Consider the following 26,849-nt stretch of genomic DNA (forward strand, 5'->3'; position numbering starts at 1 on the left):
TATGTCAATATATATCTGAATACCTGTTCCAGAACAACTAGTCTACTGAATTATCTAAATATAACATTTTGCAAACAAAAAAGCGGACTACACAAGATTAAAATCTAAGGCTATTTCTGTACCATGATAGTTTAAACACAAAATATGCATGAATAGGCTAGATACTCAAACGGCCTATTACAGATTTAATTAATTCCCAAGACATCTACAACTTAGATGGAATTTATATATTACAACCGTTCAAGCTCCTGGTAGTGTAGCGTAAGTGACAAAAAACAAGTGGGTTCAGTATCTTTGCAAGACAAAAAGCTAGAAACTGTATTCTGTGTTATGAATGCCAGTTGAAATCATGCTTCACCATTGTTATTTACTCGAAGGTATTTATGAAACAGAAGTTGATGAAGAGATAAACAGTGAACCTAATATAAAAGTGATAGTCTTTCGGTCTACCATAGTTTCAAAATCAGTCATTCATATATTTGGCCATAAGCATTCAATGAAAAACATGTAGAGCATTAGTCCATTTTTAGCTGGCTCTTCTACTGTCTATAGTAACCGATGTATCAGCTAAAAAGGCTACCGTCACATCATTGCTACAAATACAAACCATCTGCTATTGTATATAAACTAGCTACTCTCTAGAGCTTAGAATGAGGTTTGGTTGACTGAGTCTTGGGTCTCTGCCTTTGGTTGTTCAGCCAAATGTGGCTTTCACTTAGGTGTGTTGTAATGAACTCTGGGAAAACTTTTGCCTGGACGATATTCAGAAACATCTACAAATATGTAACAATGTCATCATTGGGCTTGTCATCGTGTTGATAAGATGAAAAAGCCGATCTGTCATCAGACAGAATATAACTAAAGGTATTTACAACCAGTGTCTCAGCCAAATATCAAGTGACAGGGTTGAACAACATCGGAAATACAATTGACTCTTCTGTAAAGCACTGCCTGCTTATAAGCAAAGACAAAACTTCTGGAATACTCCTGAATGAACATGACTACTCCGCATCAAATGCTCGATCATGATGAGTCATGCAGCAGTTATGTACTGAGCAGAATCAAATAAACTATGCAGTAGTCACAGTAAACCGCGCTACATGTCTATAAACAACACAAGTGATAGCCACATGAAATTATCAGATACACAAGCAAAGATGAATAATATTAAAACCACACACACATCTATATTTACCAAACATGTACAGGTAGGCCCAAAATTGTGACAATGCGGTTGAAACTAGAATTAGTCCCTGACTCAGCAAATTTGAAAGTGCAAAATATATGAACTTTCTATCTGAAGTGTTGTCTACACATGACTAAGCGAAGGAGCACTTGTAATGGTGTACTAGCAATTGTCTTTTGTGTGTGGCAGAGCTGTGCTACTCGAGTACAAATTCGAGTACAAGTACTACTCGAGTACCGATTTCAACTACTCTCTACTCTACTCGAAGGGGCCATAATATGGGATAAATATACTCTACTCGTACTCCCTTGGGAAGAAAGTACTCGGAATCTACTTGCAAACTTAAATACTCTACTCTACTTTACTCTACATCAAATATACTCTACTTTACTCTACACCAAAATACTTTACTCTACATCAAATATACTCTACTCTTACTTGCACCAGGGAGTTGTCAACTCCCTGTGGACACATTATATTTCTCTTTACTTTACTTAGACTGTGATCCAATTTGTATTGTGTACTACCGGCTTTGTTCAGCACCACAATTTCTCTGTTTGTACTTTGTACGTGTGTAATGTATGTTGGAACAAGGGCTTTTTCTTATTGAAATGTCAATCCAAGGTCACATAGGCTACTGAAATGTTGTGCAAGTAACATGGTATGATAGTTAAGTGTCTGTGAGAAGTGTCTGGCATCTTGATGAGGCCACATCGCGCCTCGATGAGCGATGCCGTTCTGGAGAACCTCATTTTCTGCAAATGCAACAGGCTGCAGGGCCTAGTATAAATTAAAAAAACTAGAACCCGGGAATAGTTGGACATTATACTCTTATATTATCATATTATTTTATCATATTATTATCATACCCTAATCATTATCATATTATATATAGGCCTACCTGTACTGGTTAATTTGGCTGTTTTACTTGTTTGTTCGTTTTACTTTAATTTAATAAAAAGTACTTGATATTTGATTAATGTACTCTATACTTGTACTTGAAATTCAGAAGGAAAACTCTACTTGAACTTGAAATTTGAGAGATAACTCTACTTGTACTTGGAACCAAGTTGTGATACTCTACTTGTACTCGGAATCAAGTTGTGATACTCTACTTGTACTCGGAACCAAGTTGTGATACTCTACTTGTACTTGGAACCAAGTTGTGATACTCTACTTGTACTCGGAAGGCAGAAACATGTGTATACTTGTACTTGTACTCGATTTTGTTTTGAGTACTCGCTTACTCTACTTGAACTGAAAAAAAGTACTTGAGCACAGCTCTGGTGTGTGGATGTTTTGCCAGTTTATAGTTTAGTAATACCGTTGTTACGTATAATGCTGATTGGTACATGTTACTAAGTGTACCTTGTCAGAAGATTGTTGTTTTTATGGTCTTCTCGTAGAAATCTAGTAGTAGTAATAGTTCACTTGAAGGTTGACAAGTAACAAAATTCACATTACAGTTATTTGGTATCAAAAGATTCACCATGTCTTACTCTGCTGTGCTGTAGACCGCAAAATACAGTACGTGGAAATGTGATTACAAGCCCTTAAACCTCGAAAACGAACAGTTAATCGCAGCCATCACGAAAACGCCGTAGGTTGGAATCCCTTTATTTTGACGACGTATGCAACTCCACATGGTTATTGTTTTATATTGAAAAATAATTTGCATTATGGCTCTTTTGATTATAAGGCATTTTATTGATCATCCTGTGTCAATCTTTAGTTCTCAAAAAAGTAATGATCCCATAGTTATGTTGTAACGGTAAAACCAACAATGCTTAAATAAATTTACATTGAAACGCTAAATCAAAGCTGTGACATATTGTTTTAGAGCTGATATTAATTGAATACATTTTATTTTTTTACATATACATGTAGGCTATGTAGTAACATGATAGAATATTAATGTACAATGATGAGATGGTAAGTGGTTTTTACATTTCTTTTCACCCTGAATTGATTTTATACCTCTAGATTTGGTAAACTTCACAAATCAATCATTTTGTCTTCCAGTATCCACTATAAACGTGAAGTAATTTTTCAAAAGAAAAAGGAATTACTCCGCACTGTTGTCTTGGATCTTTAATTATGCTACTATGGCCTAGTGGTCTAGCATGTCTGACCTCCAGACAACAGGTTGGGGGTTCAATCCCCAATAAAAGTTGTTGGTGATGACTGGAATGATACCCAACTATAAATTGCTCTCCACAATTTGTCCACATGTCACGGTTCCCTTGTCCTTGTATGTCCAGCCAAGATCACAGAACCATTGTTTACACAACATTGCTCTTAAAAACATGTACAGGCTGTCTTTTCAGTAAGCTAAGCTGACATACTCATTGCTCACAGACATACAGTATTAGGTTGTTATGGATAATGTTATCAAAACCTGTGGAAATGCCTTAATAGATGTTATCGGCGTTTGTTTTTCCTAAGAAGAGTTGTCTGCCCTATACAAACAAACATATCTAGCTTCACAGAGAATAATAATGACTCATTTTATAGTTGCTCAACATAGTAACAGTTTTGCTTAAAAACCCTAGAGAATCAATGATTTATGTGTAGTCATTTATTGTGTAGTCACCTGTTTGTGGGGTGCAAAGATGATTCGAAGTGGTAATGTCATGCCTAACCACCAACAGAATCCTGTCTGTGGTGGCTTCTCATCTTTTGTCTTAGGCTTAGTGTGATGTTAATTTACTTAGCCTATCAATTATTGTGACTTTTCTTTTTTGTAAACAAATGTTAGTAAACAAACAAATTTTTTGCTATTAACTTCCTTAATATTGAAAGAAATTAAAAATGTTGCATATAAAATAGTTCATTTAAAATATTATGTATTTCTTTTCAACCTGTCAATGTGCTTTCTTTCAGGTTAGAAGACAATGAACTTCAACATGCAATTGTTAGATATCCTAGAATTGAGTCATATTGATACAATTCACAGGTGCATGACCTTTTTTGACTCACTTGAAATATTTAAATACTCTCTGTTGTTTTAAATACTTCAAAACTGTTGTTAAAACAGTATTCGCTGAAAGTTACACAAAAGTATTAATACAACTTTATTTTGGTATGTTGTTAATTGCTAAAAAATATGTATTTTGGTTTTGGTTAGTGAGCCTTTAACAGAAGGTTGGTAAAATCATCATACAATTAGAATATGATTGATAATCAACTGTTGAATGGTTTTGAAAAAAGTTCAGCAGTGATGCAAGTTTATTGCAATGACAATGTGCCTGCCTAACTACAGCCATTGTAAGATAAAAACAGCCAAAAGCAGCAATGCTTGCAGAGAAAAGGCAGATAATTTCATGTAGATGGTTCACTAACAGACAGACTGAGTGTAGCTGCTAGACAAACCCAACACAAGTTGAAGCAACCCTATCAATTGGTTGAGGTACTCATGCTTCACCAACTAGAAGTGTAAAGATAAAAATTCATCAATTCAGAATAATTGAAACCAAAAAATGAACATACCTGAGAAGCTGTAACAAGAAGCCTGAGCTCTGCACTGGACATATTCTTGTTCAGTAGATATTCCTTCACCATATTCTTAATATACTCCACTATCATGGGACGGGTGATCACCTGCCCCGTCTCTTCCAATACAGATCCGTGTCTTAACCACTGCCAGACTTGTGAGCGAGAGATTTCTGCTGTAGCCGAGTCCTCTACCGAGCCATTGTAGATGAAGACTCCATTTCCTGAGTAGCCATGGCAACACGTAACTAAAGAAATGCATGGATGGTATTTTCCTTAGTCTGATATTACCTGAGAAGTGGTAAGACTCACCCTGCAGCCAGTTGAAGATGAACAGAATTCCAACAGTGATGTTTAGTGTGAGTCCCTTGATGGTGACTGCCCCCTGTCAGAGATAATGAGAGTCAATATGCTTTATTTATACTAATATATATATATATATATATAATCGTAATTATTTATATTATTGTGTATAATAATACTTACTTATTTAGAATAATATAGACATATAATCACAATTAAACTATAATATAAATAATATAAAACATAAAGAGCATTTAACTGTAAGTTAATCACTACAAATTTGTTTCAAGCAGATATAGATCTGCTCTCATCAGAGTATAACTTCATTTATATAGGCTATTATTGAATAAATAAATTATTTATGTAATCCTAATTAAATTTGGCATTCTATATAATTTTTGTACTTTTGTTATCTTACGAAAATGCTGCAAAGCAAAAATTATAGAATAGTGTTATTGCTAGTACTATTATTATTTCGAATTTACAAAATCTTTTCGGTGTACCTTATAAATTTAGGTTATCTATGGTTCTTTCTGACAGCGTTTTATTTTAGTACTTTTAATTTTCTTCTCATTTGAGGTATCCTTATAACATATGTTAATGGTAAACGAATTCCAACCTCAGACAGTTTTATAAGAATGGTGGTAAGTTTCACGAAGATTGGAAAAGATGGTGGTAGACGATAATCGAGTCCATGATGCTTCTTAATGCATCATTACAATTGATTAGAGATCTGTGTAAATAGCTTATGTTAGTAATCTGTGACAACCAACCATTTACTGTACAGCAGACGTGTTTGGTGATACTCATTACACATGATCAGCTCTTACTGCGCCTGGGACTTTCAGCATACTAATACTGATAAATATGGAAAAAAGGAAATGTGAGACAGAGAATGCACATTCCTATAAAACATCACTATTTCAACAGTCTACCATCACATTCTGCTTCTGTCTTGTATGTTCTCCAAGGATGCTCGTACATATGCAAACTAAATTACCTCAGGTAGAGTAAGGAGATCACTCGGTGTAATTGATGACGCTATAGCTGGTATTCTGTGGATCTGATTGTCACCTGGAACTAATTCGTTTATCATCTTGAGGACAGCCGGAACTAAGGCTATGTCATGAACCATAAAACCATCTACTCCGAGTTCAACATCGAGTCTCTTTGCTCTACAGATTTGCCAGAGATGTTACCAAGTGTACGATATATTAGCTAGTATTACCTATATAACAAATATGTAAAAATACTGGTTATAGATATTTGGAGAAATTAGTAGTTAAATAAATTAAGTGTTAATTAAATGTTAAACATTTTGATTCATAAAGATGCTGTGTTTTAAGACATCTAACACTGCACTCTGTATAAAATAAGTGTTTTAAAATTATCTCAGGTAAATATACAATGAATAAAATGGCAATTCTCCTTCTTGTGATTCTGCTAGAACCAGTGCATAGCAAAGTACAAACTTGGGAAATCCCACAACCATATTTGTTTAAAGGATCCCATTTAGTAGGTCAAAAGTTGGTTTTTGTTTTGTCTGTTGACTGGAGTATGATTAGTCAAATGGAACATCTGTACAATATATAATATTTAGGTATCGTCTGGGATAGTACCTGCAGACTTGTGAAGTTATCTCCTCCCTGAGACTTCTCTCAGCTGCTGGAAGCATACTCGCATGCATTCCACCAGTAGCCAGAGCACCTCGTTTATGCGACACCCCTATAACCATACTGTAATAGCTTCTTAAAAAATGTTTGCTCATGTTCACGTACTTATTCCTGTCGGGTAGGTTAAACTCTGGTCTCGTGCCTACAAGAGAATATTAGCTATTTTCTATCAAGACCACAAGGCTGATTTCAATAGAGGCCCTATGTGAGTAGAAGACACTAGGCTAAGCCGTTGACTGTACATATATGATTGAAGTCTTCAATAATACAGTACTAACCTTTTCACATTTAAGTATGTTTAGATTAAACTTAGATTTGTCTCCCTTGGTGTGCGCGAAAGCATATTGAAAAGCTGTCAACTACGCATTTTTACGCTTGCCTTCGAATAAGAGCTTCATCAATATCATAAAGTGTATTACTTTCATATTTGAATTCATATCAAAACCAACTTAAGATTTTCCCTTTCCTTGGCCTGCCCGTTACAAGACGGGATGTCAAAGTTTATCCAAGAACAAAACTTCTGCAACATATTTTCTTCGTTTCCTGACAATAAAGAACTCAAGAGTGAACTTACCAAACTTATTAATGAAGGAAGCACAGTAATCCCAAATGCCACAGTTTAGGCCTAGACTGTGATCTTTTAATTCATACAATATTTCCTCACATTCAAATGCAGCTAGCACGTTCTCTATCAGAACACAAGCTTTGATCGTGCCGATTGGTAGACCCATCTAAAAAGGAGACCAAATACTTATGTCCAAATATTTTCGCAGCTCGAATTGATGAACTTGTCTGAAAAGAACTTTTGACAAACTTCATGTCAACAACAAAAACTTTTCTTTTTTCTGTCAAAAGGTTTAGCTAAATAAAAATCAACATTGTTAAACAAGTTTGATTACTGTAGAACCCCTATTTCAATGCCATGGCACTCCATTTTTTAACCCTTTTCTTGTAGTGACATTTTATTAGTGGAGACGTTCAAATAGAAGCTGCTGTTGTATTTTTCAAATAGCTCATCAGAATTTTGGAAGCTAAATTTAACGTCTTTACAAGTGAAATGAATGTTGTTGACATTTTGCACTCTCCTTTTTGCAGACCTTTTTGGGTGCAATAAATCTGCTATAACTTACCTCCAACTTGTTGTAAATCTCCTAATAAAAATGCATTAGAAAGCAGATAAACATCTCTATCAGGTAATATCTATTGCTTGCAATTAACCTACAATGATCAGCCTGTGTCGCAATTTGTTGGAGCTTTAAATTTTGTATTTCATTTTAACTTTGAAGGCAAAATCTTATTTGATAACAATATTTAACAACATTGCATGAAAGCCCGTTGCACTCATTGCTATGTTTGCTACAAATTGCAGCAAAACTGGCTTTTCATGTGCAATAGAAGAAGAGTTCTGAGTGTGGATCTATTGTAAGCCGAGTTTAGATATCCGCTATGATGCTATCAAATAATATGCTACCTAATAATATTCTAATAATAAAAACCACAAGCTTTGGAGTTAGAAAACAGACTTTGATACGAACAGCAACCACAAAAGAATTAATTTTTAATCATACAACCGAGTCATTATAAATACTATTTTGTAGAAAACTATTTAAAGAATGCCAAAGTGGCAGCCAAATGGAGGTGGTGTTCAATTAAAGGATAACGCTCTATCTTTCAATTCTCCTATAGTGGCCAGCAAATAGAGGTGGCATTCAAATAGCTTACTTAATAGTTCAAATAGCGTTCAAATAGAGGTTTTATGGTTGGTTGCACTCAAAGCAATCATAAGGAGTTGTCTTCTTTTCAAAAACATTCCCAACGAGTAGTGGTGTGAAGTATTGTGAATCTTTTTGTCATCTTTTTGCTAATCTTTTTCCGTTTATTATCCGTAATGTGAAGAATATTCTTTTATTCCCATCAACAAAAACTGGTACTATCGTAGTTGTTGAAGCGTGCACTACATTGATGTCTAAAGGAGCTCCAATTGTGCAGAGTCCTGAGAGTCACAAGATGTTTTAGAGATCAGTGCGCTATTGATATTTAAGGAAAGAAAGCGTGGATAGGCTTTTTCTTCATCTATTTTCTACTCAGCAGATAAGTAAGTCCTATCCTATTATACAGCATTACATCTTTGACAAAAATTTAGTTTATTGTGATCGTAAACAAATAATCAAGCGAGTGGTGGCTGTTTAAAAAGTGTAGTGAATGTAGGTTCCTTTTTATAAGCACCTAGGTGTAGGTCTAAGCTAGTAACGGCAAGTTATATATCATGCGGATGCAATTTGCATATGCAAATTGTAGCTGATGTTTTAGCCTTTTATTGGTCTTAATTTCATTAAATCGACTTTTTTGATGCAACCACATCTTTAACAGTGGGTTTCACAAAAAACAAAAAAGTTTTTGTAAGAGAGGAGTTCGGTAGAAAGAAAGATGAGGCGGCGCAGTCCAAGTCAAATTAAAAAGTTAAGTCTAATGAAATACTAATAAAATGTGTTATGCTGAAGTTGGTGATTAAAAGGAATTCTGGTCTGTACGTTGAATATAAAATTGAGTGTTTTGGTAGAGGTTTCTGATAGTAGATTAGCGTCAGTGGAGCAGAGTCACAAGACATCCTATAGACTAGAGCAGAGAGGGTGTATAGATTAAGGTCAAAAGAACAGACCTCTTCTTTGTCTCAATGTGTTTTCCATGTTGTGTTGGAATGGTCAATGAACATCCGCAGCATTTAACGCCATCGCTTGACCCCCATAGGTCAAGTATTAACCTAATTATTGATAACTAGCAGTCTTGTCATGCTAAGCTTAGCGGCATTCGTTGGAAACATTGGTGCTTTGAGACTGCTCAAATAAAAATAAAAATAACTGAAGCGTGAAAACATTTAAAATAGAATAGCCTCTACGATATTTTAATACGTATTTTTTGCAAGTTTCTTTTCCATGATTTGCAAGCAAGATGAATTCAATAAAGCTTTGTGAGTAGCAAAACTTGGTTAGCTTGCGGATTTATGCCATTTCCATGATGCGGTTAACACGCGAATTGACTCAACTTTGCCCATCATGCGCATTATGGAAACATAGTGGAAACATGAAAATAGTCATTCCAACTCAACAAGCAGAATGTAAATTCTATCTTATTATACATATTATACATATTATATATTATATCTTATCTATATTATACAACAGAAAAAAACAAGTTTAAACACAACAATTAACTTTAAATAATTTTTTCTTATTTTGGTCCGACACCTAAGCTCAAATCAGCAGATACTCCATAGACCTATTAACTATACTGTATAATGTAATACTATACTATAACTATACTATAATTTATTGTTAATAGGTCTATGAGATACTATCATAGCTGTTTCTTCACATGCCACTGGCCGGCTAACCAATGGCGAGACTTCACTACAGCTGTGCTTAACTGACTGGTTGTTTAGGTGCTGTCCTAACTATCTCATTACCTCAAGTTGACCAATGAACTAATTCTTTATGTACTAGCGCAGTTGTTTTTCACACCAATATTAGAAAAAGTATCTCAAAGCTTTTCTCATAGACCATAATTCCTCAGTTTTACCTGTGGCCGTCGCGAGTCACATAAGCATTCTAAAAATTTTATAAGAATAAAATTCAAAGTGTAACACAAAGTCAATTAAACCAAGTCTGGTCCTTTGTATGCAGTTTTCCACCAGCACAATCTGTTAGTCTACCAGTACTAATAAGCACCTGACAACACCTGTCAGTAAGCTAGATAATTTGTAGAGTTGTCTTACAAATATTTGTAACAGTAAAGTTTTTGGTTATTTAATTGCTTATCTATATATGTAGATAAATCTCAGTGTTGGTCTGTATTTTGTGTGTCTGTCCGTGTGTCCAATTACAGCGATAAAACTTTAAAAATGAAAGATCCACTTTGTGTTGGATTTGAACTCGGATCCTCTAGTTCTGCAGATAGATATTTGTCTAAAGCACTACATTTTCGAAGTGACAATACTATGGAATAAATTGTGCACATATTTATTACACCTGCTAATTGTTAATGGCTTCACACTTAACAACTCGGCTAGCATTATGTGTTAAGCCATACTAAAAGAAAAATATATGATCACACATAAAAAATACTTAAGCTGATGTGACCAATAAAATGGTTGCAATGAATATAGAGCCATAGTAGACACTGCAGCCGGTACAGGATGAATTACACAGCAATAAACACACTACACAAAAATAAACAAACACCTTCATTTAAAGGTTAGAATGGTAAATGTTGTGTATGTTGATTAAAAGCAAGTTTTCTCTGCGAAAACTTTTTTGTTACCATGCAACACCGGGTATTCATCTAGTTGTAATATTATATTTTAGTTTTGAATTTATTAGTCTTTTTATAGTACAATTAAAACTGACCTTTTTCTCTGACCAAATAAAGATTTCCTTCCAAAGTCTCGCTTCTTTGTATCCTTCCAACTGCAAAACAGAAAATTCATATGTACTATTTGACTCCGACTTCAACTAGTAGTACAGAGCTATTTGTTTCTGATGCTACGAAACCTTTAAATAATTTTATGAGAAAGACTCAAGTTTTATTTTTAGTTGTAAGTTGTAAACAGCAGCCAAATCTATCACTTAATTGGGTTGTGAATAGCAAATGGTAGACAGGAATCAAGAATAGATCTTTGAAATTCTAAAATATATTTATATACATGTTAGTATTTGTGTTTATATAAATGTATTTTGAATCATGTTAAAAAAATTAAAAACTTACTGCAATTCTGAGCTGAATGGAACAACTACAGAATAGGTGTTTTGTTAAAGAGGAATTGTCTGCCCTATTTGCATTAGTTTATAAAAAAGAAGACAAGTCTTAAATGTTAAGCAATTGTTTGGGGTAGGTAATGCACTCCACTCTAAACTAACTCTACTGAAAAAAAGCATTCCATTTCAAAGTAAGAAATTTCTCAATTATTTTTATTTGATTAAAATAATACTTAATGGTTTTTAGAACATAGTTTTCTATCTATAACCCTTTCACATTCATGTAACAATCAATGCGCTCTTCTATCAGACTCACAAAACCTTCGATGTGGTTTACTGTTATCACTACACAGCCATTGTTTGACATGGTTGTGATGACATTGTGATGACATGAATTTGAAATTGTGCGCACTCTGAGTTCCCATGTAATAAGTGTTTCAATGAGCGTACTGTATGCATGTTGCGGATTAACATGAACGATTTGTTAAAAAAGATAACAAATTTGGGTCAAATTGAAGTAAGAACAACGGAAGAGTAGAAAATGTTTAAAATAGAATAGCTTGCATAGCATTTTCTTGCACATCATCCGCTAGTGCCATTTCCATCTTGCACAAGCATGAAACAATCCATTAAAATTTCTATCTTGTGGATGATGGAAACTTGCAGACTAACAGCGTCATGGAAACATAATGTATCACTTTTTGCTATGGTTATGCCTGTAATTAATAATAATTACTGTTTATAATATGTGTATTGCATAAGCAGGATGTTTCCATTATTAGATGAGCGAATTAAGAGCTAATTGGCATTTACATAGTAGACTTACGACCATTGCCGATACTGTGATTATAAAACAACGCCACCAATAGATTTAGATTACACCAATAGATTACACCAATAGATTTTGTGACTATAACAGACCCATTACACAAGCAATGTGAAAACAGACCAACTAATAAAATCTTACCTTACCATAGAGTCTATGAGCACTACTAAAGCTGCTGTATATGAGAATGCTAGTTTAATACAGAGTGCATTTTAACCCAAGGATTTTCAATTTTTCTATGGAACTTAAGTTTGGGGCGTCAGCAAGAGCTATCAAAGTGTAATCAAGTTTTATTGCTAATAGTGCTCCGGCAGTTTAGTGTGATGTGAGAGGTCGCCGGGTGTAATAAAAATATATACAAATATAAATGTACAATATAAATAAATGTAGGCCTACAATATAAAGCCAGTAGGCGTATAGTGTTTGTCAATCAATCTGAAAGTCGTAAGTTTGAACCCTGTACGATGCAGTATTTCTCCAACAGGGAAATCATGGCTTCCGACAGCTGGTCGGACAAACAGGGCTCAAATTATGGAAAAAGATATTGGAGCTTTTAGAGATCTCTGATTTTGCCTCAAACTCTTTAATTGTTCCAAATTTAATGGCTCTGAGAGCAAACCATCCATCTAGTTTGTGCTAAAATCAAAAGAGGCAAATGACTCACCAAACACGAAAAAGAGCTGCATCTTGTGCCAATGCTTTATAGATTGTAAGGAGAATTTTTAACTCTTGCAGATGTCGTTTTTTTTAGCTGGAATGATAATTGAAGTTGCTGGTTTACAGAAGAATTAACAAAGTTAATAATGCCAGAAAATGATTAAAAACCTTTTGGTAAGACTCCTTCTGTACAGCTCTCTTAAACTCATATAGTTTAACTCTGGCTTCTTAAGTTTATAAATTTACAGTAGACCCTCCTGCAACGTAAATAATCTGTTCCAGGAGCGTTTATGTTATAAGGAATTTACGTTTTACGAACAGTAAAATACATATAAATTGTTTAATCCATTCCATGATCTTTCCAAACTCACCCTTTTGGTTATACAAAAAGACTCAACTTGACTTTTTAGTTTGCTGGCTGTATCGTAAATGTAATATTATTAGTTTGCATCGACAACTTGTCTCTTTTTTTCTGATCAATTTCACTGGTTTTATAAACTATGATTGCAGTAATTTTACAATAAGTTGATGGGAAGCGCACATCTTCGGTGTTTATTCACAACGATTTGTTCATTTTTTAGACAGCAAAGTATATTTTGGAAAGTAAAGCTAGTAGTCTGGTAATCTAATAGCAATGCAGGAGAGTTGGAATAGTGAATTAAAGGTTGTAGTAACAGAAAGTTCTTAAGCTGAAACACACAATGGTGGATGTAGTATGTTGGTATCACGGAATATTTACTTTTGAATGCCTATCTGTGTGATTTCTTAATCAATATATAAATTAGAGGGTTCAGAGTAGTGCATGGTCATAGCAAGCTGCTGATACACTACCACTCAGCTGTTGAGGAAGTTGGATTTGTCTCCACCCAAATAAAAAGAGAGAGCTCAACGTTTCTAAAAATGGAAAAAAGGATCCAACTTTCCGATTGGAGAATATGGAACCTTTCATCCCTCTGTTTCACTCTACTGTTTCATATTATTTACCACCTGTACATGTGAACAGCCCAACCCTAAACGTTACACCATAAATGTTAAATAATAAAATTTGTCTTCCACTGTACAAAGAGAGTCCGCTGTTAGGACAATTTCCTACTGATGGTAGTAGTTTACCCCAATTATTAGAATCGTCTTTGATCGTTGTAGTGAAAATCAAAACTTTGTTAGTTAACTTTACTGTCTGACGGAGGCTACTGGTGAACCTATGGAACAGAGGCTACTGATAAAAATGTTCTATAAAAAGAGTCATTATCACATATCTATTGATTTATGTGGATCTATGCATCTATGAAGCTTTCACTAACTTTTTTTGACCTACTTTTTAATAATAATATTGCATCAATACAATTTTTTAAAGTAAATATTTAGATTGTTTGCAGTACTAAACAGCTTGGCTCGAAGACCTGTCATAAGCATGTTGCTGTTAAAAATATAGCCGCAAGTATTGCTTATGACCATAAAATTAGGAAAGTTTAATGTTACAAACTTTAAAGTTAAAATAGCACTGACAGCTAAGAAGAAATAAGCAGAAACAAATAAATCAAATTTTTGGGCAGATGTCATATGTTGAGCATTGTCGCCAGATGTGGAATTTGATCAATCTCAGCAAAAATGCCTATAAAAGTCGATTTTTCTGGTGCTGTATGCGCTATTTTGTCATATCTGTTGGAAGCCTAATTTTTGTTTGTCATAACTTTTCAAATTCTAACACTATAAAGCATTTGGTGTTGAAAAAAGAGCATCTTTCGAGAGGAAGAATGTTATTTCCTGAGAAGAAATTTTCTTCATATGCAAAAAAATTTTTTTTTTAAATATATATCTAAAAAAAAATTATTTGTATCCAGCTTATAAATAGAGACTATTAATAATAACATAGAAAGACAAATGAAACTTTTAGAGAAGAAGAAGGTAACACAAGAAGTAAGCAACCTTAGAGAGGTAGAAGAAAGGGCCAGATTGGCAGCTGTAGAGCTTCAAAGCAACATGGTACATGAGGAGTCCAAAGTCTAGAAGAGGTCCAGCGACGGGGACTCCATCAACGACCACATTTATCTCTGTCATGTTCCAAGCCCTTGGTCTCAGCATTAGTATTGGTGCTGCTGGAACACTGGGAACGCCTGTAAAATGTATCACATATTATCAGCGTTTGATCCAAAGCAATGTTGAGAAATACAAGCTGTAAAAATCATTTGCTTTCTTTTCTTTGATGAAACAGACGCACTGAAATTGTTTTAAAAAACTGTTTTCTGTATAACCATTGTGGGTCAAGAAAAGCCACAAATTTTATAAATAGAAACCAGCTAAATATTTACACAGTAGGTGCATGCTTTGTACTTACTTATAGGTATGTGCTCTATGCTTGTTTTTCACATGCTTTTTTATAGATTTATATTTCCATGTCAACATTCATATACACAAGATCTATGCTCATAAAATCATACTCTATGTTTTCAATACAGTCAAACCTCCACTTACGATCACCTCTACATACAAACTTTTTAACATGTAACATAAAACTTTAGGAAATATTCAACTTGACATGTAAATTAATTTTTATTACATGACTTTCAAAACATTTCAAAAGATTTTATTTTACAAGCATTGAAGAAACTTGTGAAAATTAAAATAAGCATTGAAAATATAAAAATCTCTAATATGTAACGCCTAAGTTAGTTCGGATTTGAATGATTTCATGTTAGAGTGAGTCGCACTGTGTATCGCTATCACTACCTCTGAACCTATGGATTGCCAAACCTACACTTCTATCGGTTTTTAAATTTAGCTTTTTAAATAGTTTTATGTAATATAATAGTTTCAACACAATGTTATCCACTTGAAGTATTTATAGGCAAATCTCTTGGCTGTAAAACCATTCATATAAAATATCTTGTACATATTTTAATATTAATTTTTGTTTTTACAAAACAAATCTGTCGACGAGTCCACTTCATATGCCTAAATTTGGCTATATTTCAGTGTAATTTTATATTTATAAATACATTATATTGCTATAACAAAAAAAGCTTAGGTCAAGCTAATATTGCGCTATATATCTAATAAATAAATACTTTGTTTAGCTGTTTATTAAATAGCCATAGCTAATGGTTATATAAACTAGGTGTTTAATGAAACAGTTCATTACATAGTATGACAGTGAATAAACCACATTTGTTATAGCTTGTGTTATTATTCATACAAAAACACAACAATATTTGTAGATATGTTTACAAAGATTTTATGTGCTTAGATCAGCTAAAATAGTTTCACCTATTTAAACTAAATCAGTGGCTTTATCTACTGACATATGTGGCAAAGCATCGCAATGGCAGCAATGCCTTGATCTGCTTGAAATTGATTTTTGTCACATTGTAATCTGACTGTCTAAACACAACCCTTAGATCTCCTCCTCTGCTTATCTCTCAGTATTTACTGCTCTATCTGCATGATGGAAGGACTAGTTTGGTATTCAGTTAGATTATTTTTGCAGGAATCAATATTTTAGTCAGGTTTATTAAGTTCCTGCTTCTATTATAGAACAGTGACTTTTACAAAATTATGTAAGTAAATTAGGTCACCAGAATGTGATTACAACTCAGAATTAATGCGTATAAAAGTCATTGCTAGACAAATCACTTTACGAAGTTCGTCGTTTGAAAAATGCAGACGTCAACAACAGTTTCTCTGACTTTATAATAAAAATGCTTTATTATAATTATAATAAAGTGACAACTAAAATGTTTTTTATTTTAGTAGTTAAAATTTAGTTTATGCAAAAAAATAAAATGTTTTTTCTCAAATTTTGCAGACTAAGATAATCTGTTTGTCAGTTCCATAATGCCGTCTAATCGAATGCATGTGAAATAATCAGACCGATGTCCAAAGCTCAACTCACTAATACTAGGAATGGATTTGCTGTTTCAAAAATAGAAGGTAGATGTCAGCAAACAGACATATTTACAAAGCCAATATTTTTACATTGTAAACACATTTACGACGCATGGTGTGAGACACAACATTGATTTATCATTCTGTATTCATAGCCAACCTTTTATATAATGGTTGTCAAAAGATGCAATTAAGCTGGCAGATATTTTAAGCATGAATTGATGCACGAATGACAGAGGAACAATTTCATATGTAATTCAGCATGAAACAATGCCGATGTTGCTCATGCATCATATTCTCTTGTTTTATGGAAAGCCAACCTTATGGGTACATATATGGTATATATGGCAACAATTTAATATTATGCTACATACTTTTCATATAATAATCAGCTGATTTAAAAATTTTTAAATACAAATTGTGCATTTTGCTAGATTTGAAGTTATAAATTGTATAAAGGTGTATCCATGATGTTGTACTTTCTTTGCTGACTCGTTGAAATATTCTAGCTGATTAGCTGATTTCTAGTTTTTTAGCTGATTAGCTGATAGATATTAAGTTTTCTCTGAATGTTTGATTTTACATTCACTCCTCTTCAGGCACCACTGTTTATTTACAAGCAGCTAGATGCATTTGCAAAAAAGTTCTTATATGAAGTTTTAAAAAATTGAGAGGTGAAGAAGATTGGAGGGTTGTTGTTAGTCAGCCAGCTTAAAACATGATAAAAAATCTATTTCAAGCAGAACGAGGCACAGATGCAAGAATAATGCATTGCTACATATTCCAATACGTAAAGCCACCTGTCTAGTTTAAACTTTTATTGTCTCTCTTATGTACATAAGTCTACTGTATATATACACTATATCTCAAAGTTTGTGTGTATGTCGGTAGTTCCAACTATTAAAATCTTGAATTAAAGAATCCGTATTACAGCAGATTGGATCTCAGACCCTCCGCTTCACCAATCTGACGCCTTACCAATTCAGCCACACAAGCTGGATGGATTAAATAGGCGAAATATGTCACTATATGAGAACAAACACGCTACCGCTCTCTGTCACAATGCAAAGTGATGGCCTAACGTCATGAGAAGTGGTAGCTCTTATTAGTAAGCTTACTCAAATTGTCAATTGGCAATGGTCAGACTAATAGCAAGCGGCAGGCAACTCTCATTGTCTATACGCTGACTTTTTATTACTCGGGCAACACCGGGTAGCACAGCCATCTTTTATCAAAAAGTTATCTTTAAATATAAATAATATATCAATGATTTAAAACGATTATGCAATTATAAATATAGAATCATACACAAGTACAGTCAAACTTTGACAGATTTTTCCTACCGAAAATATAAGCAGCCTTTGTTAAACCAAAAGTTCTATGAATTATTTTTATGAATTCTATGAAAATCATAAAGATCGTAGCTCTAATATCGCTTAGCCATTGTTTGCAGCTTATTATTTGCTAGTTATTACTTGCTGGCCATTCCTTGCTAATTGCTACTTGCTAGTTAATACTTGTTAGTTACTACTTGCTAGTTACTAAATGCTGACTATTACTTGCTAGTTACTAGTTGCTAGTTACTACTTGCTAGTTACTATTGCTAGTTACTACTTGCTAGTTACTAAATGCTGACTATTACTTGCTAGTTACTAAATGATGAATATTACTTGCTAGTTACTACTTGCTAGTTACTATTTGCTAGTTACTACTTGTCAGTTACTAAATGCTGACTGTTACTTGCTAGTTGTTACTTGCTAATTATTGTGTCCTAGTTGTTACCTGCAAGCTGCCCCTGTACAAATCTCACTATGTTCCAGTGTCCAGCAAGCTGATTTGCCCACGAAGGGCAATGGCCATCATCAAAGTCTACCTGAAAGCAGTGAAAATACTTAAAGAAAAAGTGCATTATATGCGGAGCTACAACCTTCACATCTTAAATGAAAATTTTATCAATATTGTCATCAGTCGCTGTTTAGAAAAGCTGACTATGTGCACAGTTTCACTTTTAAGTTTGATTAGCAAGTTTTTTCAGACCTGACTGACATCTTGTCAAATTTTATCTCAACACAAGTTTTAACATTTTGACTATTGTAGATATAGAAATTTGTGGTTATTACATTTTTACATTAATAAAGTTTGCCAACTAGATATTTTTCAACCCCAAAAATACACAAAAATCTTGGTTTAATAAATTTTCAACAAAAACCAGTACATAACATTGAGGGTTTTTGAAAGATTCTCACAGCTATAAAACTCACATATATAACATTAAAAACAGTCACGCATCAAAAATCAGGAGAAGCAGACAAAGCAAAATGTATCATTACAGATTTTTATTACAGACTTGAACGAAGCCGTTACACGCCAGACCACCGGCTCCTTCTAATTATAAAGTATGCTAATTGTAATTTTCTGTGATAATACCAAACAATTATTTCGAGTTCACACCAGATGAAATAACCTCTTCTCCCTCTCTATACCACTCTTACATAAACCTGCAGCTTGCAACGCTCAAAGTTTTGTCACTAAGGCTATCATTACCAGCTTCAAATCGATAGCAACACATGCGCCTAGTACCATTATATGGCTGCAAATCTTAGCACTTCAACCAGTGGGCAGCGATGGAGATGCAGCGTCAGGTTGTATGACGGATACGCTGATCTATAAGCGAATAAGTCAATTTAATAAAGTATTTATAACAGATAAGAATTTTATGTTAAAAGGTTTAAGGCTTTAGTTTGCAGGTAGCGCAGGTAGATCGAAGGTAGATCGCTAGTTCAGAGCAAGTCTAATGCAATTTCTTCAAGTTCATGCGATGTCACATTTAAAAATATTTGGCTCAGTGTGTCTGTAGCAACTGCCAGGAATAGAAGTCGCATAGGAGATGGCAGAAAGTGTGAGTTAAACCTATTCTTTTATCAAGTTTACATTTTTATAGAAACTTTCAGGGTTTAAAAGGCCTGAGAGTTAACAAAATGGGATATATTTGTAATGGTTCACTCAGAACACTTCTTCACTCAAGGCTAGGAATAACATTCATATTTCAAAAAATGTATAATAAAATCGAAAAGTTATCGAATTAAAAAAATGTTTTATTCATCAATATCACCATTTTATTGTTATAAAACATAAATTTTTCGTAGATCTATTAATTTTATTGTGTGAAGGTGATTGTTTGTAATGTAATGGCAATGCAATGTAAATGAAATGTCAATGTTTGGCTGCTATATTATCTTAGTGTGTGAGACTCTGTGAAAGTACTACAGAACATGTCATCATATGAGGTAGCATATGCTAGGTTAAAGTAATATAATTTAAGACATTATCATAAGATAAGATATTAAATATAGTGTGTAAAGCTTTGTAAAGCTTAATAAATAATGTAATAGATCTTTATCTTGTTACATATGCTAAAATATAGTAATATGATATCATATAATATTCTATTACAGTATACATTATAAAATAATATAATATATTGATATTATAATATATATTATATATAATATATTATATATAATATATAACATATTTATATATTAATATACATAATATAAATAATATTATATGATATAATGCAATATAAAATAATATATTATTGAACAATGTAACACATAATACAACACAGTACTCTGACTACACAATCAAGTATAATTTGTTCAAGCACAATATAGCGTAATTTAGTAAGATAAAAATCTATAAAACATTTCGTTCTATTATATTGAGTAATATAAATTCTTATGTTCTAAGAAAAGTATTATATAATATATAAGTTAGTCTTATAGAATAATATATAGCCTTGTATTCTCTCATGTAATATACAACAACATGCAATAATAATATTATTGAGTTCACTACAAAAGAATACCAGATATTATATAACATAGTTTAACATAATGTAATGTTGCTGAAAGTAATATTGTATTTTATGATATTATATTATTTTTTCTTGAATACTTTTATTATTACCAGTCATTTTTCAAGCAATGTAATATAAAGTTGTATGGTAGAGCATAACAATGTAATTTAGAAACAAAATAAAAATATTATATTATAGTACATTATATCAAGAGTGATTTGTATCATTTAACCTAGTGTCATGTTTAGTGAGTTCTTATGGTGATCATTCTGCAGTTGAATAGCTCTCTGAGTGAAAAATCACATTTTCATAAACAAATGTGAAAGCGTTCTGTTTTCTTATTTTAAATTTTGAAACTTCTAACAATTGGCTCGCTAGCTTAGCAATTCTTTATCAACCAAGCAGTGGTTTGGTACCATCACAGCTGTTAGAAATAAAATCGCAACACTTAGGTATGACATGTAATACCTTAAAAATATCATATTAAAGTTTTGGTTATAAACCAGTTTAATTTTGATTAATATAAGATAAAAATGACATGAACACATCTGGTAAGAAAGAAGGAGCTGGAAAGACCCTCTCTGATGATTCTCGTCTTCTGGCCAGTATCCTAGTGAGGTCATGCTTTACTTAGCCATGACCACATTATGATACTTGGCTGTTGGGGAGACCTCTGACACCGATTCCATAAACAATGCCAACGCATGCTGCCTTCACTCTCACCTCTACCAGGACTGTTTATTTATAGACCGTCTCACACCCTAGTGGTTAACACTTTGGGAGAGTTTGTGCCTCAAGTGTGAAAAACACCTTTCCTATTATTAGCTATGGGCTAACTAGACAATGTGGGATGGAACTGCTTTTGTATTTTGCATATAATACTGTGAGAAGACAACTCTTCAACTACAAATTATGTGGCTAGCTTTACACATAATGAAAATTTTGAATTAGCAAGTAGTTTTAGATATTACCATAGAAGTAGATGCTAGGCTTTAATAACCTAGAATCTATTTACTTTTAATGGGGGATGCAGGCCTTCACCAACTATTAACCAATAATACTTTTAAACAGCAACATTCTTTTCATTTTGTATATTCAGTATGGATTTACCAAAATATATTTATTTATGTTTAATTTTTAATACAAAAAAAATTTCTTTACCTAAATTAAAAGTTTTGGTGTTAAAACAACAGGGTTGGTACTTAATTTTTATTTCCAAAATATTTTACACAGATTTCGAAGGGATCACCGACATGGAAAGAGTATAAACATTTATGAAAGCATGAAAACAAGAGTGAGTGCTGGTAGAAAAAAGAACTTGGGCATATGGAAGGGTAAAAGTATGAGGGAAGTACAGACATTGGAAGGAGCACAGACATGGGAAGAAGCACAGACATGGGAAGGAGCACAGACACAGTCAGTTTGGTGCCTAGACTATGGTGTAGACATTTCCTGTTGATGAATGAGTTCAACGGGCAATACCTACAGCAATATCTAGTTAACAGCCAAGGCTTCAAATGACAGCAAGGGTCAGAAGTCTACTACAAAAGTAAGTATGCTTGGAAAACATTTGTTAGGGCCTGAGTGACATTGAGTTGACATCTGTCGCTGAGGGCTCTGCTTTTGGATTAGCCATGCTTTTGGCCACCTGCAATTAACGCCGCAAAGGCCATCAGTGTTCATCTTTGGCCTTTATGACAGAACAGATAAACAAAAAGAAAAACATCTACATTTTATTTACATTTTCAATATATCAGTTTTCATCAGGCAAAACGTAACTGGCTACAAATTTGAAAGCAGTTTAATTAAACTCTGACCTTTGCATCATCTGTTCTTGTTTTATATAAACACCTACCTGAATTCCATTAGCCGGGGAGTTTAAAGCATTCTTAAACAATTTAAGGCTGCTTGGTGATACGTCTCCGCAGTCTACTTTTCTGCATCTGGCTCGTCTGGGTACGTTTGCCACCTTCCACCTATGATCTTTTCGTATGGACAGTGTTTCTTTGAGGAAATCGGGTGTAGCCTTACTCTGGTCCATTAGTAATCGTTTTGCCACACGCCTTTGATACAACTAAACAATAAACGTTTCCATAGTGTTGTGTAAAGGATCAATGCAAACAATCCATATTCAAGATTTTGTGGAAATCAATGATTACAACATAGTAAAGGTTAAACAAGCTGTGGGGGCACAGCGAAAAAAATTAGCTATACATAAGGTGGTGGCAGGAATAGCAATCCGGTAGGAGCACATGCTATCAGCAGTCATAAAAACAAGATTATTCGGTGCAGAAGTAGGTTTTGTGTCGGAAAAGCAAAAATGAAGTTATAACAACGTATAAGTCTTTATTGGTAACCATCAACAAAATGATGTTTTTCATTACACGTCAAAAATAAAAAAATAAAAATACAGACATCAGGAGTTATGGAGTGAGTTGAACAAACGTGCTTTGAAGTTGGTAATCTAATAGTACTGAGGAGTCAAGATATTGAATTGAAGGTTGTAGTAACAGAAAGTTCATGAACTGACACATACGATAGTGAATGTACTATGCGGTGTCACGAAATAGATTACGATGTTTATTATATCTGTGGAAAAATAAATATAAATTTACTGGGCATAGTTTACGTAGAAATTTGAAACCTGTAACACAATTGCAGAATCGATTAAGTCTGGAATAGGGCAATATGTTTCAAGATTTTGTGCTGTGATTGGTGGAAGTGTGGTAAGCTGGAATACGTGATCGGTGGTGCACAATACTTAGTATAGATATCTGTAAGAGGATCTTTTTTGCTGTCGGTAGGGACAAGAAAATGTATATCAACACCATTGATCAGATGACAAATTGAAAATACAATAACAATGATGTCTTTTTGTAAAATGTGGAGAATTCTGTAGAATGTAAAATTTTAAACATGAAGACTTACATGTTTACACATATGTAGAATAAAATTTATCGCTTGCCTTTTCTATAGCTGGTTTGAATTCTTGATGCAGTTCGCAAATGAACTCGCAACATTCTTTTGTAAATAATTTAGCATGAGCAATCTTCTGTTCATCTGGGGGTGCTTCCACATGCACCCTCATTGTTGAAACAGACATCAGAGCTACTTGACTCCTGCAAATTGGAGATTTACATTTAATTTGACATTTTCAGCTGACCTCATGCGCTCATATCATAGATAGCTTTTGCTATATAATATAATACCAATAACAATATTAATAAAATTAATAATAATATTAATAACATTAATAGCATTAATGACATTAATAACATTAATAACAATATAGTGCCAAAATGCTCATCAAAACCTATAGCCTGCCCTACTAAGAGAAAAGCATATCATGTTTGTGGTTAGGTTATGACAAACAAAAAATATTTAAATTGCATATCTGTTTAAATTAAAAACAGAAAAGATGGTGGCAACTTATGAGTTTTCCTTTTCAACTAGTTTAGCAAGCAGTTAGCTTGTAGCTACTCGAGTTATAGCATAGTTTATAAATTCAAATTTATTTATTAAAGATCATTACGAAAACAGACATGCTTTGCTGAAAATACTTTATTATAAGAACGCGTAATCGACATTACCATTCATAACAGAATGTTCCGTGTAGTCAGATTTTGACAACTACTGACAGGTTTCGCTTATGCCATTGTCATCTTTGGCTGTCAGAGTACCAGACTAAAACTGTGTGTATGAAATTGATGTTTAGAATAACCTGCTATCACCTTCTTTAGATCTCGCCTTGTATTCTGATGCACATGTAGATAAACTTTCTAGCACTGTGCAAGTGCAGGGCAATGTGCTTACGCTTTCAGCAAGGCAGATAAATTCTTGTAGTGTAACATAAGGCTGTGGCACAATGAAATCAAAGCTGTGTTTGTGAAATCACGAAAAAAGTAGATCTAATTTTTATACTCAACACGTTTTAAAATCTCTAAAAATTTCTAAAAATTTCAAAACCTCTATCTGTCTTATTTATTTACTAGTCTTTGAGAACAATACTCTAGCTGTTGCATTGCTAAGCAGTGTTGAATATAAATATTTTATCACTAACAGCTGTTTTAAAAAACGAATGCTTAAACTGTCAGAAAAAAACTGAAAATATACTGCTAGGGGAGAAGAAATGTCAAACATTTGAGAAAACTAAATAATCTAATACAATGGCTTGAAATAAAGAATTCTCGCCTATTAACTTTTGCTAATTTTTTATAAATACAGAGCAGACCTCATCGCATGAGAATATTATGTAGTTAAAAGGAATAAATTATAATTCGCAGACAATGCAATAATAACAAAGAAAATTTTACATTTTTAAGATTAAAATGATATATAACTTTTTTCTATTGAAGCTAATTATATTGGGCTTATTGAGTTCTATAATTCAAGTTTATAAAAATTAACAACCGATCTTATACTTTTTTACATGGCTGTTCAAATACGGACAGCAAAATAAAGCGTTGTATTTTCTTTTATTCTTTATATAATGATGAAGAAGTGGGCAACTCTTTTTGAAGTTTGGTTGCATTCGTATCTACTCATTGAACTCATAATTTTAAAACGCTTGTAGTTTGAACTTTTGACAAACAGTTGAAAAATTTTCTGATAAACTGGTTTTTTACTGCTTACTTGATGCAGTTTTATAAAATTCCTTATCCATATGACAGCAAATGGTAGAGTATGCTCCTTAAGTATACGGTATGAACAATAACTCCACTTTAAAATATAATTTCTGACCGCTCTTCATCTGTATCAGCTACCATACCGAAAAATTATAATCATAGGACTAATTAAAATAAGCACATTATTTGTTAACAATTTCATGTTCACTAAGTATTTATTAAAGGTTGACTTCCAACAAAATTTTCATTACATTTATTTGGTATCAAAAAGTTCACCATGTCTTACTCTGCCATATTGTAGGTCCCAAATATTTAGAAATATGGTTATACGCTTATAAAAACTCAAAAACAAACAGTTAAAATAAAAGGCTGCAGGTTAGAATCTCTTTATTTTGATGACTTACTCAATGCGACTTCATTATTGTTTAATGTGTCATGTTATCACGTGAAATGGAAGACCAATAAAAGGCTTAATATAAAATGTCTTGTAGCACTAGTTTATGACAAACACGTCGGGTTTTACCAAAAAACGCTTTTCAAATATAGATGCTCGCTACTTTACAGTATCGTTTCAGCTTGGTCTAATCATCTAGCCATAATCTGATCATATGACCCATTTTCTGGCCAAAAGGCCCGAACGATTTCTGCAGCATTTTTCGACGATCACAGGTGACCAACAGGCTCTTCATGGTTATCAAAGGATGATGTGCACCCCGCCGTGCTAAGGTTAAAAAATTAAACTAATTTTTAGGCTAGGTTTTGAGATATCAGTGCTCAAAGTGACAGCATTACTATGATAATGAAATAGACGCGTAAGGACAGTAGACATGGTTTTATTGAATGCGTGAAGTATATTTGTGAACCTTCGACGAATGAGGTTGCATAAAAATGTAAACAGCAGCACATCGTGTTTAGCTACGTCATATTTGAGCCATTTTAAAGAGGGACTCCAACCTATGGCATTTTCGTGATGGCTGCAATCAACTGTTCGTTTTTGAGCTTTTAAGAGCTTGTAATCACATTTTCACGTATTTGGAACTTACAAAACAACAGAGTAAGACATGGTGAATCTTTTCATACCAAATAACTGTAATGTGAATTTTGTTGCAAGTCAACCTTTAAAGAAATTATGGCAATATTCCCATCAAAAAGATTTAATTATGTTTCACATAGCGATATTATCAACTATCAACTGATATTCACATTTTAGCCTTGTTTTGGTGCAACATGACAGTCTCTCCACATTATGGCAAAGATCTAATAAAAACTAGGTGAATCCAGCATGGTTGTTGAACACACATGTACATGTAACAATATGGAAGTAAATTGATCGCCTCCTGAGAGATTATTAGTCGCTCATTAATATTTAGTTGATCAGCCCTTACTGTCAATTATATTATAGAATAAACTGGGTGCCCAATAACTAGGTTGTATTTTTGCAGAATACATTTGAGGGCAGACAGAGTGTCTCCACAACTTCCTTATCAAATATGTATAGCAAGTATAATTTGAGCATGGGTACCATGTGTTTTGCGAAAAGCTGAAAAGAAGTGAGAAGACTTTCTTTTTGCCGCTACCTTTTGAAACACACG

General features: G+C 33.4%; 1 protein-coding gene across 1 annotated transcript; it reads right to left on the reverse strand.

Moving 5' to 3' along the window:
• On the reverse strand, positions 1-23,720 carry LOC137406905 (malate synthase-like). The gene is made up of 11 exons (XM_068093505.1): positions 23,598-23,720; positions 22,488-22,706; positions 18,553-18,643; positions 14,815-15,002; positions 11,058-11,117; positions 7,229-7,385; positions 6,601-6,796; positions 5,982-6,156; positions 4,991-5,063; positions 4,676-4,902; positions 1-773 (listed from the first exon to the last, which is right to left on the reverse strand). Exons 1-11 carry the CDS (start codon positions 23,718-23,720, stop codon positions 639-641), a joined length of 1,644 nt encoding a protein of 547 aa, XP_067949606.1. The 3' UTR covers positions 1-638.
• Between the last annotated feature and the right edge of the window lie 3,129 nt (positions 23,721-26,849).

This window comes from Watersipora subatra, chromosome 10 (assembly GCF_963576615.1).
Source record: "Watersipora subatra chromosome 10, tzWatSuba1.1, whole genome shotgun sequence".
NCBI classification, from domain to species: domain Eukaryota; kingdom Metazoa; phylum Bryozoa; class Gymnolaemata; order Cheilostomatida; family Watersiporidae; genus Watersipora; species Watersipora subatra.